This window comes from Aedes aegypti, chromosome 2, assembly GCF_002204515.2.
Source record: "Aedes aegypti strain LVP_AGWG chromosome 2, AaegL5.0 Primary Assembly, whole genome shotgun sequence".
Lineage (NCBI taxonomy): Eukaryota > Metazoa > Arthropoda > Insecta > Diptera > Culicidae > Aedes > Aedes aegypti.
The window spans coordinates 6,263,788-6,285,382 of record NC_035108.1 but is presented as its reverse complement, the minus strand read 5'-3'; the positions used below and the strand labels follow the sequence as shown (position 1 = coordinate 6,285,382).

Sequence of the window (21,595 nt, the reverse complement as noted above, 5' to 3'; positions counted from 1 at the left end):
TTTTCGTTATCTTAAATCGTTCTAAACACGTTCTGGGCCATTATTTATTTTTATTCGCAAAGTTTTGAATTTTGGTTTTTGATTTTTATAATTTTTATTTTTGAACATCTCTAGCTTTTTTTCATTTTTTCTTGAAGCCTCAACCTTGAAATCAACAACCAGAAAGTTGATTTTTGGCAATAATAAAAATTTAAATTTTTGTGGTACTTTTAAAAATATTACATTTTTAATTTTTTTTCGGAGCGTATTTTATTTTCCGTGTAACTAACGGAAAAACAGGTTTGAAATTATTTTGATACCACCTGGCTCTTCTTTTGTGATAGGTCGATCGTATAAAAATATAAAAGGTACGATTTTTTATATTACACGTTGAATTAACCCCGGGCATTTACAGGTTATATAAGAATACAATTTTTCAAACAATTTTCAAAAATACAAAAAAGTTTCAAAAGTCATGAAAAACTTTTCTTATATGCGTGTCATGAGTCAAGGTTTAAGCAAAAATAAAATAATTTTGATTTCCGAGCTACGAAAAAATACACAAAATTCCAAAGTGTACCCCGTCAAAAAGCGGGGTTGGGTATTAGAGGGTTAAAGGAAAGTAGCCTAGAATTTTGTTATAAGTTGAATATAAGTCTCACAAAGGACCTCTTCAGAAAACGTTTTGGATCTCTCTAGGTATTCGATAAAGAAGGACTGGTAGCGGTCAGACAGTAAAACAATAGTGACTTTAGTAATCATAATGTTCTAAATGACCTGAAAAAGACTTCAACATTTTTTTCTAAATATATGCCTACAATCGAAATACATTGCTTATAAGCATGGAAAAATCCAATCTACATGTCATGTGTAATTTGAGCGACAGCAATTTGAAATATTTTTTACCAGTTATCCGTACAATAGAAGACTTGATTGTTTTAAATGGTTCTTCCTTAGAAATCAGGGCACCGAATCACAACACGTATGAAGCATCACGACGGAAAAAAGTGTGCCCCAAAAGATCTCATGCGGTAGAAAACTTTTGGTAATACATAATTCATTAATCCCGAAAAAAAAAGGATCCTCTGGCAATATTTTCTGAAGTGTTTATAACAAATTTTCTAGCAAAAAATCATTGAACATTTCTCAGATGTCGTAGAGGAGTTCGAAATATATTTTTGGGAAAATGCCTTTGACGTTTCTAGACAAATTTCAGGAACACTTTAAGAAGAATTACGTCTGTTAGAATATTTAAAATTTCATTGATAAATTTCAGAGATTCCAGCGGAATCTGTCAGAAACCAACATACTAAAAAAGGGATCATATAAGGCAGGCCTGTTCAACCTTTTTGAACCACGGGTAAATATTATATAATACACTTGTACCTACAGAATATTTTGAAGAATCTACCTCAGAAATTTTGGATTATTCGACTTAGTATTATTAGCATGACCCGAAATGTACTAAAATCCTGATCAAGCTTTTATGAAACTATTGGTCAGAATGTCCAGGATTTTACAAAAACCGTGCCTAGAATTTCTTCAGAATCTCACTCAATAATCATTTCGAATGCAACCTTGAAAGTGCTAAAAAGTATTTCAGAAGAAACCTGCTCAAATTTTTATTATAAATTCACTTAAGGTTCTGCCAAGTTTAACATAGCGTTAGATTGTAGTCACACCCAAGATTATAGAAAATTATGTATTACATTCGTTGAAAATTCTACCTGAAGTCTATGGAATCTTTTGTAAAATTCTGTGAGAATCTTTCCAATGTTATCCGTGAAAGTCGTGACCAGAATTTTTCTTCTTTTTATAATCCTGTCAAGGAATCTGCGTGAATAACGCCCAGGTGTTGATAAATATTATATTCAGTATTCTGAGAGAATATTAAAAGACAAGGACACCGTTTTCAGCCATTTAGCTGCACAGACTGTAACTTAACACTAGACTAGACAACGGACAAGCATGCTCCAATGGAACAGCCATGAAACAATCCTGGCGAAAAGTTTCGATGCCTGAAGCGGGAATCGAACCCACACCGCATGATACGATGCGCTTGAATGCCTGACGACACTAACCGCACGGCCACGAGGCCCATATTAACATATGATTCAGTGAAATTGTATATGAAAATACAGCCTTCTGTCCATAAGTTTTTTTTAGGCTGCTTTTTTTTAATGCCGTGGGAAGTCATGGTAGAAATATTGTTGAAAAACATAGAATTTGAGATTTAGAATTTCATTCATTCATAAAAATTAAGCATCTAAGAAAATGAAAAAAAAAACAATTCATATAACTACCAAGCTAAAATATTGGTTGAAAATTAAATAGTCTTGGTCTAACTTCGGGTTGGTAGAATAGTCAACGGGCCAAATGAGAGAAGAATCTTCGAACCCTCTGCGCGCACAAAATGAGGTCGCGGGCCGTACGTTGGGCAGCCCTGATATAAGGTTTTCCTGGTTCCTGGCGCATTTCTAAAATTCTTAAGTAAAATCAAACGAATTACTGAATAAATGTCACCAAGCTTTAACACAAAATATATGAAAAGCTTTAGAATTTTTTAATAACTTTGAGTTGAAATGGAAAAAAGTTTCAGACTTATCTTATGAAAGAGTTGTGTTAAGGTTTCTCAAAAAAAGGATCAAAGATTCCATCTGACTTCCTGCCGGAGATTGCTCTAGAATTTCTATTGAGTGTTAAACTAGCATCAGTAGAAAAAACTTAAATAAAGCCAAAAAAAAAAAGATTGCTGAAGAATTTCACCTCCATTTTTTATTCTTGAGATCGGAAAAAATGACTTATGAATAATTGATCTCTATTAGGGGGCCTTCCTCAGCCGAGTGGTTAGAGTCCGCGGCTATAAAGCAAAGCCATGCTGAAGATGTTTGGGTTCGATTCCCTGTCGGTCCAGGATCTTTTCGTAATGGGAATTTCCTTGACTACCCTGGGCATAGAGCATAATCATACTTGCCACACGATATACAAATGCGAAAATGGCAACTTTGGCAAAAAAAAGCTCTCAGTTAATAACTGTGGAAGTGCTCATAAGGACAAGCTGAGAAGTAGGCTCTGTCCCAGTGAGGACGTTAATGCCAAGAAGAAGAAGAAGTAATGTTTTATTACTGGTTTGCTGTTTAAATTTGGAAAGCTTAATCAAAGTATAGTTTTCTTAAGAGTGTAAGTTAAATTATTTCTTGAATAACTTATGATCTCGACGTAAAAGTTATTGGTAATCAAGTGTGTAGTTTGCTGTTTATAGGCAAACGGATGGATTTACGCGATATTAAACGATACTACGATGAAGAGAACACCCTCCTCTATCTCCCAGCATAAAAACAACGGTTACCAATGGCTATAACGGCGAGATCATAAGTTATGCGAGATTTCACCGACCTCAACAAAACAAATCGCCGAGAACCCAACAGCTCCAACAATTTTCAATGCCGAATCTCGGTACTTATTTTTTTCAGCTGCCGGGTTCTCGACGATTCCGTTTACCGAGGTCGGTTTCCGAATTTGAGTTTGTAGATTCTAAAAATAGTGATATTAGTGACTATTTTTGTGAAAAAAGTGACTTTAGTGACATTTTATTGCAAGTAGTGACTCTTTAGTGACCCGTTCAAAAAACAGTGACCAAGTCACTAAAACGTTACTCGCTGTTCAAGATAACTGCAGGTATGTTATCCTTAGATCTCTGGTGGTCTGCGTCATATTCGTAAAGCAATGAACTGTTTCGTATAATCAGTTGGACTGAGAACCACTGAACTATAATGTTTACAGGAATTCAAAAATCAGAAGTGGGTTGTACCAAGAACTATTGAAAATACAGAACTTAGTCTATTTGTCAGAAGTGAATATAACTAAGAACTATTGAAAATACGAATCTCAGGGCGTCCATTCAAAATCAGTTTTCCAATTCCCGGATTTTTCCCGGATGCCTAAAAGTTTTAAAACCGGGTGAAATCATGGTACAGTGCCTTCATATTTTTAGTCATTTTTCAATGGAAAGCTTTGAAATTTGATTTGACTTTCAAAATATTCGTTTTAAAACCATGGTTTTTTTTCGCCGATCAAAAACTCTGTTTTGCTTGATAACATCAGAACATCATGTAATTTTTATCCTATAAATTGTCAAATATTGAACTATCGGAAACACCATTGCAGTTCCATAACTAGTGAATTAAATGGTGTAGAGGATTATTTGAATCCAATCACTCAATCTTAGAAGGATTTAAAAAAAATAAGCTGCTTGCTTTTGAATGTCAAATTTTAGGTGCTGTAAAACTGAGTAACATTGATCAGCGAGGTAACATTGATCGGAATGTCACTCCTAGTAAAAAGATCAAATTAACAATTATCCATACAATATGTTCATTGCATGAATGGTGCCTCTCTTTCTTATATTCATGAGCAAACCAAAAATAAGGTTTTTGTGAAAATTGAGTTTCGTTCATGGGTAAATTTTTCAACTTTTCGAAATAATGATTTCCATGAGTATGAAAAAAAAATCATTTCCCATATTAATTCTGCAAATTATAGAAGCATGTCCCATATTAATTCTGCAAATTATAGAAGCAAGTAAAATATGCTGTTTACTAAAAATGGCATCGCCGAAAAATTTCCATAAATATTTTCAATTCGGCAAAATTGACAAATTACCATGAAGAACGTAGAATTTCCTTAGGAAATTGCCTACATTTATGCGTTTTCAGCGAGTTAAGGTGCTTTTTATTTCTAAATAACTTAAAAACTAAATTACTTGTAAGAGTTTGGCTTTCATATTCGGCTTCAGGAACTATGATTTTAGGAAGTAATTACCTTTTGAATAATACCGATCATTGTTTGCTTGGATGATCAATATAAAAAAAATCACATGAAACATTGTTTTTAACATACGTAAAACTTTAAGAAAACAAAGTATAGAGTCACGAGCATTAAGTGCCGGTACTTGTTTTAAAAGTATAAAACGTGTCACATTTGCATTTTTAACTGAAAATTTCAATAAATATTCAAAAAACTGATCCATGTTACCCCGGATTTCGGAACCTAATACAGACCATGCGACTCGAAGGTAAAAGAAGTCTGTAGAAGACTTTTGCAAATGATGTAATAAATAGATGGGTAGGCTTAGAGGCCTACTGGTTCCCCGATGGCTTGCTCAATTTTCACCACCTAATAAAATTTCGATCTTTCCTTGAGACGCCTATTAATTTGACCATTAGCAAAAATCTTCTACAGACTCCCTCCTTTACTTCTGAGTCACCTAACCGATACAGCCATAACAAAATAATCTAACACAAAACTAATCAAAAAGGGGCCTTTTTTCGTTTTGTCATACAAAATTACCAACTTTTCAAAATGTAATATCTAAGAAAAAAAATTTTATAATCTTGTGTTTGGAACATCTAAGAGCCCAACACTAGAGATGGTTTACTACCCAAACTATCATGGATTGTTAGAACTTCAAGTTTGCTAAAGTTTCCCTTAGATCAGATTTTTGATTTTTTAAATATATCAATTAATTTTTTTTGTCAAAAAATCCCATTTAATTTTAGAATTCACCGAACCTACCTTCTAGTAAATACTGAAAATATATTATATAAATATTTATTTTCAAGGGAAAGTGCCGAAATAAGGAGGATGCCTTGTACTCACTATAATTCATCAGAAATTCGGAGAAATTTTTGAATTATACCTATCTTAATTCAGATCTCAAACAACAATGTTTCTAACAGCTAAGCCAATCTATATTCGGGGGTAATTCTCGTTGAATACAAGTGTAGATCTTTACAACAGAAACGAAATCTCACCAAAATCATTTGACATAACTCCAAATAAGTTTCTTCCCAGGGATCCATCAGAGATTTTTCCAAGAATGTCGTCGAGAAAAAGCAAAAGTCTGCCTAAGAATGCCCAAAGGAACTTGCCATTTATTCATCCATAAAAAACTCTCCATGTCACTAGCAATACGCTGCAAATGACAGGAATAATTCGTTGTGAATTTGTAGAACTCCATTCAAAACCTCGACAGGGACCATAGATCACGGATTCAAGCAAAAATCCCAAATAAAGCTTCTTCAAAATCCGAATCAGTTCATCCGGGAATCCGCCAAATGAATGTGTCCAAATTTTAAAATGCTAGCTCAGCATTTTAGCAACCGTTAGGAATTTTCCCAAAATTTCAAGAAAAATTCACCAAAGCGGTATTCCAAATGTCATGAAAATAATCATAATAGAAATTAATAAAGCATCTCATTAAGAACCTACCAACAATCCATCAATACTTAAACAGTTTTAAAGGATCTCAATGATATTTACTAAAAACAACTTTGAATGTTCTTAATAATTTCTCTAGCCAGAAAAACATTTTACAAGTAATCGATAATAATTGTGAAAATACATCTGCTAAGTATTCCTTCTTGAAATAAACTAGAAACGTTCAACTATCTATCTGGAAACTCAGATGTGCATCTCTTGACGAAATTATCTAGCGCTTTTTCCCGGTGTGTCCAACAATTTCCCGGGTATTTCTCGTATTTTTCCCGGCCTTTTGTAATTCCCGGGTTTTTCCCGCTTTTCCCGGATTTCCCGGATGGATGGACACCCTGGAATCTAGTCTATTTGAGGTAAATCTGAAATTTTCTGCAATGAAGCCTTTGACGAAATCATATACAGTGTTTTCTCTATGAACTTCTTTCAGGAATTCTTCAAGAGTCCTAGAAATTTCTTGAAAACTCTTATTCTGTCTAAACAAAAATAACCTCTAAGAATTATTCCTGAGATTCATTTCATAATTTATTCATGCGGCTTTAGAACATTTCGTCGAATCACGTTTGGTCAAATGATATTTGGTCGAAAGTACATTTGGTCGAAGGGACAATAAGTCGAATGTCTTTAGAACATTTTGTCGAATGACATTTGATCAATTTAGTCGAAAGCTGATTAGGAAATGGTTTATTGAACGATTATTTGGTAAAATTGATTATTGATTTCGAAGCTTTGCCAAGTTGGTTAGATAACGTACTTTTTTCTGAAAAATCTAAATTATCAACTGCTGTTGAATTAAAAACAGGACATTTTATGTAGTCTTATTTTCAAATTCAAACTCTTGGTGGGCATGTTTATCTCGGAGTGCACTTTATATACTTTACGGTCAAATACATCGAAGACTTCAGTTGTCCAATTGTTCAACTGTTTAAGCACCAACATATACTAAAATGAGCCTGAAAGCAATTTGTTACTGAACTTAACTGTTGTATTCTCAACAGAACGTTTTCAAATACTTTTGGAAACCTGTAATCGGAAGGCACAGAGTGTGTTTGATTGACAAGTTGAGTCAAAAATTTGTGAATCAAGCGATTTTGTTTGACCCGTACTCACTACTCCGTGTGTGCTAGACCGGTGATCCGAGTAGTACCTAACTATTAATACGTCTTGTTTTGCAACTCCTGTCTCTTTTTGTCTGAATTTGTAAGTCCAAAACACATTGTGCCTGCTGATTATAAGTTTCCAAAAGTAAGTCTCAGAAATACCGTCAAATCTTGTATAATGCAGTAAAGGGCAAACATTCATTAGTGTAGTATTTATGAACTCTAGATATAGTCTGGAAAGTTCAATATCCATAGGTTTTTTCCTCCGTAGAAACAGTCATCAAAATTCCAAGTTAGCTTCAATTCTAAAATATTCAACATTCAATCTTTCTGCAGTTTCATTCTGTTATTCTAATTTCTCCTTATATATTCGGTACCCTTCAAAAAGTGCATCTACCTTTTCTCTGTTCCACTGTCTCCTCCTCCAGTCTGGACGGTTGTCGTTGAAGATTGTGCTCCATCATCATCCCACCGATGCCACACTACTTGCGGTCGGTGCTTCTCCCAGTCTCACCGTAAGCCACGTGCAGGGCTGTTACAAAAATCTTAAAATCGTATCCGCGAAAATCGCGACTGGAGAAATTCGATCCGCGCCTAGAAACACCAGTCCGCGCCGAAAAAAAATCTGTTTCATTGACATCTTTACTATTCATTATAAAAAAGACTGCGAAAACGTGCATGATCAAAAACTAGTTTTTAATGGTACTTTAAGTGAATATTTTCGCCTTATCTTAAAGTATCTACCATTGAGCAAAACAAGTTGTAGAAAAATCCAATAATTCGAGTTTTACATCGGAAAAATCGTATTCAACAATAACACTCGAAATGTATTTGTCATCAACATTTCAATATATATTTTTTGTAGAAAATCGTGCAATTCGATAAATGGTAGCGTCACTACAAGCAGAGAGGAGGCCTAGTTTGCAACTATACTTAACACAATTCGATATAATCTTTGCATACAAGATGCAAATGCAAATGGAAATGCAAAATTAAGTTAATAACAAGAAAAACGTACACATTAAATTTGCAATTTTTTCTCATCTAAGTTCACACTATATTTTAAGTTGTTATGTTATCGAGAGCGAAAAGATTGCCATTAATAAAATTAGATCGCCAATAGTGTATTTTTTTCATTCAATACATGGATAGGCAAACACCATCATATTGTTTAAGTAAATAATGTTGCAAACATATTGTTTTATTTATGAGATGTGGACAGTAGAACAATAAGTATGAAATGCATACCATTCATTGCATGAAAACTGCTTTTATTTTTATAAAATTTCAAGTTTTATTATTCAATCAATTTGAGGTAAAAATACTTAAGATTGTTGTGATAATTTAATATTTTTAACAAATTTGTTTTTATGAAAATTGTTATTTCTGTGTGCGTTTGAAATGCTAATATCAAATGCGGAAACACCAAACGCGGTAAGATTATTCATAAGAAATGCGATGTCAAAGATAGATTTTTCTTGCTAGCAGTGATGCCACATACACAGATTTATCTGTAACTACACATATTATTACTTGTTTCTGCCTACAGATATCTGTGATCAAAGATCACAGGTTTTTTATATAAAGATAGATTTTTAAGATTTTATGATATTACACAAGTTTGGGACATGGATGTGGAAGATATTGAGAAAAATGCCATTACTCTGATTATTTTTTTCTTAAATTCTTTAGAATTTTAAATTTTTAGGAACAATTATGCATTTTCTTCTTAGTTTTAGTAGAATAACTTCAAATCAAAAATTGTCTACATGCCAAGAACAGCCATAATTTAATTAATTTAGTTTGTAAAGGTTCTTTTTGAAATAAAAAGTTAAATTTCGAATTTTTGCGCAACACAGGTTTTTACCATGATTTTTGGAGGTTGATTTAAGATAAAAAAGATTTTTTCAACCTAAAACACAGATGAAATTCGAAAATAATGTGGCAACACTGCTTGCTAGGGCGGCGGTGATTTATGTAATCGTTGTTAAGTGCCCTTTGATTACTTTGTGTTACCGCATTTGGAGGACGTTTACTCAACATTTTCATCTCAAATGCAAACAGCAATACATTTTTTTTTCAGTAATATTCATTAGTCATTGGCAGTACATTGGACTATGGACCTATGCACGGATTCACTAATTGACGTTTTAGCGGTGCCGTGTTATTTATGTCACCATGGAAACTAGTGAATTCGGCACCGCTAAAACGTCAAATTAGTGAACTTGTGCATCGGTCCATACATGCCCGTTCACTTTGAAATGCACTTTGAAGCACAAAACCAAAAAAACACTTCTTTGAACTATGTTGAGTCCATATCACGCACAATGTATGGAACCTTAAATGTCCCTCTTTCTGCTTTCAAAATTTGTTTTTAATCCGCCATGAAACAGTTTTCCTTTCGCGTTCACTTTTCATCTCTTCTGAGTTCAAATTTTTGAACTGATCAATGTCCAAGCCTACTTGATCTCTCCTTCAAAAAAATTGAACTGGAACGCAAACTGAACGCGTTCAAATGCAGCACTGGTACATACAGTTGTGTTCAGAATAATAGTAGTGAAAGCCGATTTTCATATAGAATGTTCAACTTTAACATGCTAAAACTTTGTTCTCCTTTGAGCAAAACGCATGAAATTTTGACAGAGAACTCTAAATATCTTCAATTTTATTATCACCAAATTTGTCATAGTACTGCACACTAAGAAGAAACTAATATTACGTACGTGACGTAAGTTTGATGGTATTAGAAATTAAAAATACGCCCTTCTTGTAAAATTACGTCTAACGTGAATAAACAATTTTTGTGATTCGAATAATCTTTAGTCCATTATGACGGAAAATTACGTCATTTGTGACTTAAGTTTACCTAATTTTACTTGCTCCAATATGTCGGGCATATATGACATAAATTTCAATGATTTTTTCTAAGTGTGTTTAATTTTTTTTCACTCATAGGTGTTCAACACCTTTTCAGAGTTACAAATTTATAAATTTGGAGATTTCAACAGATGCTAACTTTTTAACTGGTGTGTTGTAGTGGTGATTCAATCGTTGTACTGGTTTTCAAAGCAGATCGTAAAACGGTTTTATGGTGATCAGCTTAAACTGCAAAAGGTTTTATTTAGTTATATTTACATCCACTATTGCATTAACTATACATACAATTTCCAGTGTTGCTTTCTATTAACTTCAAGTAATTTTTATCTTCTAGATTTACAATGCTCTTCACTGACAAAGCTCCTAATTTGACTGCGTAGCTATATATTGTTTTAAACTTTTCTATTGATGATAAGATTTCATAGGGTAACCAATTATAACTGCAGCGTCAAAACTCAGCCAGAGTGTCCGCATATTATCCGCACAAATTCCTACATGGTTTAATGTCATGACATATTATATTCATTCATTTCTGATTTCAGATATTTAAAACACCAAGCCAAATGAGCGCCATTTTCTAAGATTTTTAACGAGAAAGAAATGAAAATTTTCTATTTCCAGTTTAACCTATTTAACCAAAAACCTACCGATCGCCGTAAACACAAATAAAAAAAATTAGATTAGTGGCATTTTAAAAAAATTAGGGAAGAACGATCTCTTGATTGCCTAGCGACCCTCGAGAAATATGACTTCAAATAAAATGAGAATGGTTTACAAATAAAATGTTACTGTTTTTTATATTTCCCTTAACAACATTTTCGATATCAGTGACTATACTAACTGAACTTTAGTGCTCTCAAAAAGAGACATGATTGTTTTTGTTTTAAATAGAAATTTTCTAATTATGAAATCACGACTGTATGTTTAAAACTGCAATTTTTGTTGCATGATTTAGGAAATCCGCGATTTTCGCAACAGAATTTCATTCACCCGCGATTTTCGCGCTTGGCTGGCCAAATCCGCTACAAATCCGCGAAAATCGCGAAATCCGCGAGAATCGCGAAATTCGCGCCTGTTGTAACAGCCCTGCACGTGCCACCTAGCTCTGAAGGACGCGACCGCCACTCCTAATTCCGACACTATCGTTCTCACCTCTGCTGACGTTTCAGTCCCCGTCTTCGTTTGCCCCAGCTGCTGAATTGGACTCATTGAAGCGCATCTAACGGCAGTTCAACGATAGGTGCCACAACACACGTTGCAGATGATGCAGTTTACTCGCGCCCTATGTTGGGACTTAGATGAACGGGGATGTCTAAATATAGAAAATATTTCTGTGATTCTCGATAAAAATTGCTCTGCTTAGTTGGCTAGTTGGATGCCGTCATCCCCGGGTGTTCACCCCCTTGGATCTCCGTACTTGGTTGCCATTCCAGCTGATCTCCACCATAGACCACAATGGGTGTCAAACATCATTCCATGTCATGCGGGCCAAGGAGAGGCGGTCACCAATCTAAATGCAAATTTCCTAGTCGATGCAACCCCGTATTGAAGCGATGCTCGTTTGGTTGCGTCTTGTTATCTGCATTGGGTGCAGATTCTTCTTCTCTACTATTATCGAGCGACGAGTGACTGAATGAGGCCACACTAGAGCAGCTTGTTGCTCCTCAATTACAATTACAGCGTGCTCTTCGCGACGTGGGGCGGCTCCGAGGCTCTAAATTTATCCTCACGCGCCAATACACCCAATGTCTCAAGCTACGGAAACAACACCGGACGAGTGCATCTCATTTGCATACCTTGTTGTTCGCCTCATGGGTGATGCATGATGGATGACGACGCGCTTAGAGATAGAGATTGCAGTTTTCTACGAGATTGCCAGTGGCGGAATTTTGTATGGCTTTTGAAATGGTTCCTAAAATCTTGTTTCAGTTCTTCTTCTTGCTCACGATGATGCGGGTGTGGTTTAGATGTGGATTTCTATAATAATTTCTCTGGAATAAACTGGTTACGTGGTAAATAGATTCCTTTCCTTTGCTTTTTCTTGCACTTTTCACTGCGGTTAGTCAGGCACTGAATATTGATTTTTGTAGTGGTATGTAGGCAAAATATTCAAATGTACTGTTTATATGCACTGATTTTCACTCATTCCTGCAGAAGAACAAATAAGAATTGTATGCAATCACCGCGTCAACTTATATTCAATTGTTGTAACATCAATCAATGCCAAAATTGAGCGAGGGTCGTCGCTAAAGTATAACAGAAACATAAGTTGCCCCAGTTTCATAGCATCAACTTTGAAAGCTTCTAAGGCGGACCTACAATAATGGAAGATCTCATTTCACACCCCCCGCGGGGACCATTAAACGCCCAAATGCGTCGCTGAAAATAATAGGTATCGCATCTTTTCAGTTTCGGATTGGTGTTAGGACGAGATTTTCTCAGTCCTTGACCTGCTTTCACGTTGTGACCTTCCAAAGCGCGTACACACGGAGCGATGAGCTTAAATTTCACATCGTGTATCTCGTGATTGTTATGATGGGCGGTAAATTGCTTTTCTTTAGAAGAAGTCTTTTCTGCTTAGATGATCTTGGCGATTGAACGGAAATCGAGTCCAATGTTGTATTAAATTAAACTAAAGCCATAAAAGTAGAGAAGTTATAGCACAGTTTGGCGTTCCCAAAATAAGGCATACATGAAGTATTTAAAAAATACCAATCAAATTCAATGATGAGCACAAGGAATAACCAAGAACATTTTTTAGAACACGACATTGTAGACCATTGGTCGAAGGATACAAACTTTATTAGAATTAAATGGTATAGTACTAAATTCGGTTTTTATTTACTTATAGGTAACAATTCGAAGATTTATTACCATTTTTATTGTTTGTATCAAGTTTAGCCCCGTTTGTAGGTGAGGTTGAATACAGAGACTGTTATAACTGTTGTACATATTACATGTTACCGATAGAAAGGAAAAAGTGCCTTTCTTTATTCTAGGATCCTCGTTTTGGTAATTAAATACCAGAATGAAAACCCTAGAATGAACAGAGCATGATTCAAGGGTTACTAAAAATGAAAGAAACAATTGTAAAATTTCAGGCCATAGGAATTACAAGTAATTTTAGTGAATACTTTTTTAACTAGTTATGATTCGTGGTTTACGACTAACCAGCCGAATGGAAGTTTTACAACTACCAAAAAACTAAACTTTACATATATTTTGCATTAAACTAAACATTACATATATTTTGCAACTAAACATTACATATATAATTGAATTAAATGAACAAATTGATGTGAAATTTGCGAAAAAGTTTCACGTCTTCTCGGTGAGAATCGAACTCACGACTCCCTGTTCACTAGATAGGGCAAAACTCGCCAACGACGTGCTGGCTGAGATTTCTATAGTGCGTGCTTCCAATTGGTCGCGACGTTCTCAAACGACCGGTTACGGAACATAAGTCCGTTGCTCGATGAATACTTGTTTAATCAATTATGTTTAGTGGTTTACTTCTACTCAGCTGGAAGTCCGCACTATAAAATACCTGCTTCCCCAGGTACCTTTGAAGCCATAAGAAAAAAAAACAATACTTAAATTTGGTTTGATTCAACGCAAAATTGAGTTCATTCAACCCAAGCTTGAGAATAATGCATTTACCCAAATTTGACTTATTGGACCAAACTACCCTCATTGGGTAGGGCAGCTCTTTCTCTATTTTTGACAACATTGGTAGGGAAGAGAAAGAATATCGAGAGATTTTGGGTTGAGAGAATAATCGATACACCAAATTTTGGGTAAAGTGAACTCAAAAATTAGGTAAACTTTTTTTTCCGTGTGGCCTCTCGCACTGTTAAAAATCCTCTATGGAGAGAGAACAAATCATTGGCCGTTTCGAGCAGGGAGCCAATGAACGATTTGGAAAACCAATAGAAATAATAAACCATAGAAGAATAATGTCGCTGGTGTTCCCTTTGTTCTCGCTCAGAAACATGTTGGGTACATAAGTGCCAAACTGCATACATTTTCGCGTTAACATTTATAGCCCCGCCTATCTCCGCCAGCAAAAGATGTTCCGACAGCAACATTCTTCATTTCATTTATTGGAAAACAGGATGATTATGTTGATAATGTTTGTATAGTTCGTGGGTGTTGGGAGATGGTATCAAAACCTGTTTTGTTTACAATTTGAAAATTGGCCCTTTAGAATTGTGACGCGAAATTTCCGTGTTCAAGAATAACTAAATTATTTAGTATTTAGTTGAAAAGGGTCTAAAAATATTACGTTGAAAGCAGCATATCAGAATTTTTACTGTCCAATGATAAAGAATCCCTGCTCAGTGTTGCTTACATTTGGTATAAGGCTATAAAAAGCTTGTATACAAAAAACGAACTTGACACTTTATGTTATTAAACTTAATAATTCAAGTATTCACAGCTAAAAAATGGAAGACCAGTGGATTATATGCGATAATATTTTGCTATTTTCATTAGGTTTTAATTTACATAACATTCTGTTTTAGTGCTGGCTCTGTATGTATTGGAATATTGTTGAAGATTAGATTACCAATGATAAGTAGAATAAAATTTTCATGTCGTTTCTTCCACTTGACTTCCCACATGTCGCGTATATTAGAATGCACAGTGGTCCAGGAATCAGTTTTACGCGGAAAGATGAATTTTGAGCTTTAGAATGAAACATTAGACAAAAACGGTCTTCTACAAAGTTGTTTGTTTTAGTAAGGTCCTTTGTTTGGTGTTATTGAAAATTAGGGTGGACCACATTTTCATAGAAATTGTGTAACTAACTTTCTTATTTGTAGAAATTATACTATACATGCTTCAACAAAGTTGTAGACCATTCAATTTTAAGCAACTTTGCCAAGAAAAGTTTTTTTATATCTCTTAAATTGACCGATTTAGAGCTATTTTCCTACGGTGACATAGGGTGGTCCGAACAAAATTGGTTTTCTGGCTCTAGAGTTTTCAATTCAAATTTCTCATCAAAGTAGTCTATGAAACACTTTTAGAACTTTGAAAAATGCGTAGTTTGGTGAGTGAAGAAATTCGCTATCTCTTTCCGTTTGGGAGTTATTATTGTTTTTCTCTCAAAAACATGCCTACTTCGATTGTGAATATTTCTGATTGGGGCAAACATAAAAAATATCTTTTGAAGGCATTCAAAAGAAAACCAATTTTGTTCGGACCACCCTATGTCACCGTAGTAAAATAGCTCTAAATCGGTCAATTTAAGAGATATAAAAAAACTTTTTTTGGCAAAGTTGCTTGAAATTGAATAGTCTACAACTTTGTTGAAGCATGTATAGTATAATTTCTACATATAAGAAAGTTAGTTACACAATTTCTATGAAAATGTGGTCCACCCTAATTTTCAATAACATCAACCAAAGGACCTTACTAATACAAACAACTTTGTAGAAGACCGTTTTTGTCTAATGTTTCATTCTAAAGCTCAAAATGTATCTTTCCTCGTAAAACTGATTCCTGGACCATAGTGGAATGGCTGTTACTAGTTTCTAAGGATTTTATGATCTAAACACTCCATCAAGCATTCCGGAATTCGTTCTTAATTGATTTAGAAGTACGATCAAAGCAAGCGAAGAAAAACATCCCATCTGTGGCGGTCCATGATCGGCAACGTATCGCAAGTTGTAACAAGTCTGAATAAATAGCAGCGTACGAAAACTCCAAAGAGAGAGCGATGATGATATCCATTTTTCTCGCTTGTTTACAATTGAGGGTAGGTATTTTACAGTCGACTCTCCACAACTCGATGTTCTATAACTCGATATACTCTATAAGTCGATGGATTTTTCGGTCCCTTTAAATTTCCATACATCGTGCTCTCCGTAAATCGAAATTTCTCTCCATAACTCGATATCTATTTTAAAATCTTTCTTGTTTGGGGAAACGTGGTCTATTTTTTTTTTTTTTTTGAGATGAAAAAATACTTGCAAGTTGTAGTAAAAGTTGAAAACAGGAAAATAAAAAAAAATATCGTCAGTCAATATAATGTTATTTTTCGTTACATTTCAAAAAATGTTTTCAAATAACAGTTTGTAAAGTACAATCAACAAAATAATATTACTTTCTTACAGAGGTGATCATTTATGTATTAGAAATACAGAAATTTGTTCCTTCGATTTTGTGATTTTTTGTTTCAGCACATTCCATAACTCGATAATTCTATAAGTCGATGGTCCCTTGAATATCGAGTTATAGAGAGTCGACTGTATTTTTGTAATTTCTCATCGCAATAGGCTGTTTTTCATCACGCCAATCTGTCATGAAACGGCCTACTTTCCTGCACTGAATTATGCAGTGCGGCAATAGTCATTACGCAACTGAAATCAGTGCTGTAATAATTCATTACGCAACTCTTTCTCATTACACAACTGTTATGAGTTGCGTAATAGTAGTTTACGGAACAAGTTGCAGAAAGATGATTTTTACAGCACGAGTCGTAAATAATTGCGACGAGTGCTGTAAAAATCGAGTTCTGCAGCGAGTAAACTACTATTACTAGCACGATAAACAATCCCAGAACATTCGATAGCAATAGTGTCTCACAGGTTTGGAGCTTGTTTAAAGGGTTTTTATCCCCCCGATCTAATCAGAGTTGTAGGTAGCAGTCAGTGGTGGAAAAGTTCGAATCTCGAAGCAGCTCACGATTGTATACCAACGCATAACAAACATGACAGACTCGCGAACTGGCTAGGTGTGAGTAAGTTCGCACCCATCTGCTCGGGAGAACATGCCAAAAGATGTGGCAACAAGCTCTTGAAAGTTTACTCGCGAGTAACCAAGCAAGGTGTGATTTATTATGGTTTTGGCAGAAAATTGATTGTATAACCATCAAATCGACAGTAAACTACCAGTTTGTAATCAAAACACCCTTGGAAATCATAAATCTCGGAGAGGAAGTAGCTTTTTTTCCCAAGAGCACAACTGACTCTGAACTGCTCCGAACACGTTCACGAATCACTTTTTGCTTCGGTTACTCGGGAGCACGACAGATGCGAGTACACCAGCGCTCTCACGCTCGGGAGCAATTGGTTTTGTTTTTGTTCCCCACTTTCCATCACTGGTAGCAGTATTTGATAAAGAGGCTTTCACGATGTGCTACAAATTATGAGTGTTACATAGAGCGATACGTGAGGGATTCTGTCAATTTTCTCAGGATTCAATCCCTGCTCTAAACCATAATACTTAACAATTAAGATTGAGTGTTGCAAGTAAGATTTCCAGTTTCCCGATGAGTGAAGTAATAAGCATTAGCATCTAAATATAGTTAGTTAATGTATCATCTTGAACGACCCTGTTAAAGAACAATGTTCAGTAGGGTTCGTAATTGTAACACCATAATTTTGTAATAATAATGAATCTATATCAATTATGCAAACAAACTTATCTATGTAAATTACATCTCTCTAATAAAATTATTAAAAAAGGGTGTAGTCGTATCGAATTGATATAGTTACCTTGAAAATGTGTTTATTTTGTATATTCATTTGATTTGGTTATAGACAAATTGGTATACGATAATATCTATGAATATTTTTATCATTGCCTCTATTACTGAAAACTAACAACTTTGAAGCCACGCTGCTGATTTATTTGCAGCTAGAACTTTCACAGATTCATTTTCCAACTCAAACATGATCAATTGATGGCTAAAGTTTCATTAAATGTGATTAAGAACATTCTTCAAATATAGTGATGTACATTGTGTCCGCAAATTATCCGAACAGCAAAATACGGGAAAGATGATCTCGCATTAAAAACAATAACAAATCAATGTCCATGTACCTTTTAAAATACATCTATATGTTAACACAAAATACAACTTTAGAAAATTTCAAAATGATTGCTTGTTACTGAGATAGGCCAATTGATTTTTTTTGGAGACGTTTTTCCTGAGGGCCACTAGTCATACTGGAGATTTGTTACCCCTAAAATCTAAAAGAGATGAATCCAAATGTCCTATTATTATTTGAAGTATCCTACAACTTAATGGCTTCAAGTTAAACTGGAAATAGAAAATTATAGGTTCAAATCCAGTGGTTTCTATGAATATTTCTCTTCCGTCATAGAGCACGAAAAACATCTCCCTTTAAGACACCTTAATGCATTACGCTTGGTTTCGCAAATATTTGAAATAGGAAATGTGTCAAACATACTTCTTAAGAATATAATAAGCCAATGCTTAAAACCGTGCAAGAATTTTGAATTTATTATGCTTGATTGTATAGAGGCATGTCTTCAAAGTTTGTACGGATAATTTGCGGACACCCTGTAGTTGTGAAGTGAGCATATGTCTATCCTCACTATTGGCTCCTATTTGTCACATAACACTCTAAAATGTACCGGAAGTGATGGATATGCATTTCTACTTAGGTTCTGTAACTATAATTGATTGAAAAATTGTTCAATTTCGGCTTACGAAGACAATAAAGTAAATGCTTATTTTTTTACATATTTTTAAAACATGAAAAATGTTTTCCATTATTCTTGGTTTTACTATACATGTTCTACAAGGACATACATAAAATTCATGTTTTTACATTTTTGAGATCACATTTTTTTCATGAGAGGCCAGAGAGTGAAAAACAAGACAACTTATTTTTCGATTTTGGCCTATGAGCGGTACCACTGTGCAAGTACCAGAACAATCCTCCAAAATATATAAAAACTTAGTAATAACTTTTTTGAGATCATGAAAAGAAAAATGCATGAAAACAAGGACAATTTTCATGGTCTAATGTTCAAAACGAGTTTTCTGAAAAGCTTGCGACTTTCCATTCTCGTTGTCAGTGTGAATTTCACTTCTAATAAATACATAAATGGTGGAAAAGCATAAATAGTAGAACACAAACAGGTCAAGTCGAGTCTAGTAAGGTAATTCGTCAATTGTTGAACGGTCAAAATGCTCGCTAATGGTTGAACACACCATAAGGAATACACGGACTGTTCAACAATAGGCGAGGTTTTTAACCTTTTTTTTTTTTTTTTTTTTATTTGGCTTTATTAACGAGAATTTTAGCCCTGGGCTAGTTCATCTCGGGACCAACGGCTTTACTTCCCTTCCGAAGGAAGTCGTCACTATAACTTTTTACGTCATAAGTGACTATGTCGGGGATGGGATTCGATCCCAGGTCCTCGGCGTGAGAGGCGAGTGTTCTAACCACTACACCAGGTCCGTCCCCGATTTTTAACCGTTCAATATTAAGCGAATTGCCCTATACAACACTAAAGACGGCCTTACAGTTGAGGATGAAATATGCGTATCTGGCAAAAAAATATACGAAAAGCGCGAGTACGTCAATTGAAAGCTCTCGATCCACATTATGAATAAAAATAACGGAACTAAGCAGAAATCTTATGTTCGCATTGAAAATCATATTGGTCAATATAGGCCGCCAGAACCAGTTTCAGCCACATTTTTAACTTTGGTTCCTAAATTGACCAATCACATTGATTTCTCTTGAAAGGAATACCCTGGTTTAATTAGGTGGCTGAATGGTAAAATAACAAGGATATATTTTTTTTTTATTTGAACGAATAATCGAACGTAGCTCTAACGTCATGTGTTCTACCTAACATGAACTATTAACGGTGCATAAACTACTATAGTTTCAATTGGAGCTATGCCCAAAACCGGTGCGTCAACCCTAATCATGTTCGACATTCATCGCGTATTTTGCAGATTTCACAATTTTTCCAGCTAAAAATACGAATCACCAAACATTGCTGATTTTCTCTAGGTTTTACACTGGAAAGGACATATCTAAAAAACTAAGTCTTGTCTACTCAAGATAAACGTTTACTAGAATTAAATAATGTTTCAGAAGAATATCCAGGAGACTACAAGCATTGTGATAAAATATACACTGGGAGAAAGAACCAACGCAGATCCACGTTAGATAACTTATCTTTTGAAAACATGTTTTGATTATTGAAAAACAGGTTTGAATAATGGGAAGCAAAGGGGTAGATTCGCAAGAGCTTTGCTGTATAATTTATAAAATATTTTTCGTGCTGGTCCAGGACAGAGAGTTTGTTTTCGTGTAGATTTTTTTTCGAATTACTCGTTTTTCCACATTTTTGCCAGAACGTATACTATGGAATTGCCCTTTCTATTTATATACTACACACGTATCATCTATGACGGGTCGTAGAGTTCTGTGCATCTTTTTAAAGGTGTGGACTATTCGAATCATCAAAAATACAAATCTGAACCAGACAGCTTTCACACTAAAATTTGGTCGATTGATCACCACCGAGTGACCAATTGATCAACTTTAGTTTGGACAACTGTCTGATTCTTCAGATTTGAGCTCTTAAAGATTTGAGGTTTGACTTCGATTCATTTTCACCTTAAGTAGGTGTTCAAACAATATTGTTTGCTTATTCTTTAGCTTTTGGATAAACGTGACTAGAACAGCTATCGACTGTTCGAGGATATGTCATACTTATTTGTCACTCCAAGTATCGGCACCAAGATAATAAAAAAAATGCTGGATGTTTCCACATTCCACAGAAAAAAGGAGTTCATGTGCTCATTCATAACGGTAAATCGTACAAATCAAGCTGAATATGTCAATTGAAAGAAAATTCCTGCCTTATGAAAGAAGGTCACCCATAAGCTTAGTTTACCTCAAATGTTCCATTTCGCCAAGCATGGAAGAACTGAAACTGTCGTCCCATGCCCTCGGAATAAATTTGTGTACCTACAAACGAAAATAATCGATTGACTTGACGTGTGGAAATTCGCCTTTACTGCAGCGACTGAACTGAATTTCCGGCTTTGGCCAATAATGGGCTGGCCAAAACGACCTCTCTTCTGCAGCTTGCGTGATGTTGTGTTGTTGCAAAATTGTTCTGTGGCGATAAACAAAATGTCAATATTTTCCAAAGTGCTAACGAACGATACATGGTGTACTTAGTGGGCACCTAAAATCAGGCGAGAAGAAGGAAAAGTTACATTGCAGTAGTGTCGCAGCGACACAACTTTTATTCGGTTCAGTCCGTGGGTTGTGGGAAACAATCGGTTAAGAGACATAAATCAATTTATTTACCGACGACCGCGATGCTGGCTTTTTATTTTGTTTGATTGCAGTATTTGCTCCTGGTGGAGGTCATAGGTCATCAGCAGGGATGTCGTGCTGTGAGCTGTGTGCCGGAAATTGTGGGAAAATCGATCGTTTCTTGCAAGATGAATCGTTTATAACGATATATTTTTGGACAGAATTACATTTGTCAATGAAATTCCGAGGTCGGAAATCTGAAAAGATGTATGTACAGTATGACCCATGAAAAATGCGATGATTATATAGTGTAGTTTA

The 21,595-nt window shown here is 35.0% G+C and overlaps 1 protein-coding gene across 12 annotated transcripts in view; it reads right to left on the bottom strand.

Moving 5' to 3' along the window:
- Positions 1–21,595, bottom strand: part of LOC23687882 (hippocampus abundant transcript 1 protein) — a 109,736-nt gene that overhangs the window by 27,517 nt on the left and 60,624 nt on the right. For 2 of the 12 annotated variants that reach the window (XM_011495125.2, XM_011495127.2), the window contains exon 1: positions 7,750–8,016. The exons of 2 other annotated variants lie outside the window; for them this stretch is intronic. In XM_011495125.2, coding sequence (XP_011493427.2) covers positions 7,750–7,819 — 70 coding nt within the window. In that variant the 5' untranslated portion in view covers positions 7,820–8,016. Of the gene's footprint in view, positions 1–7,749; positions 8,017–11,325; positions 12,378–21,595 lie in introns of those variants that run through there. 8 more of the 12 variants (XM_021839807.1, XM_011495126.2, XM_021839810.1 and 5 more) reach the window with 7 other exon arrangements.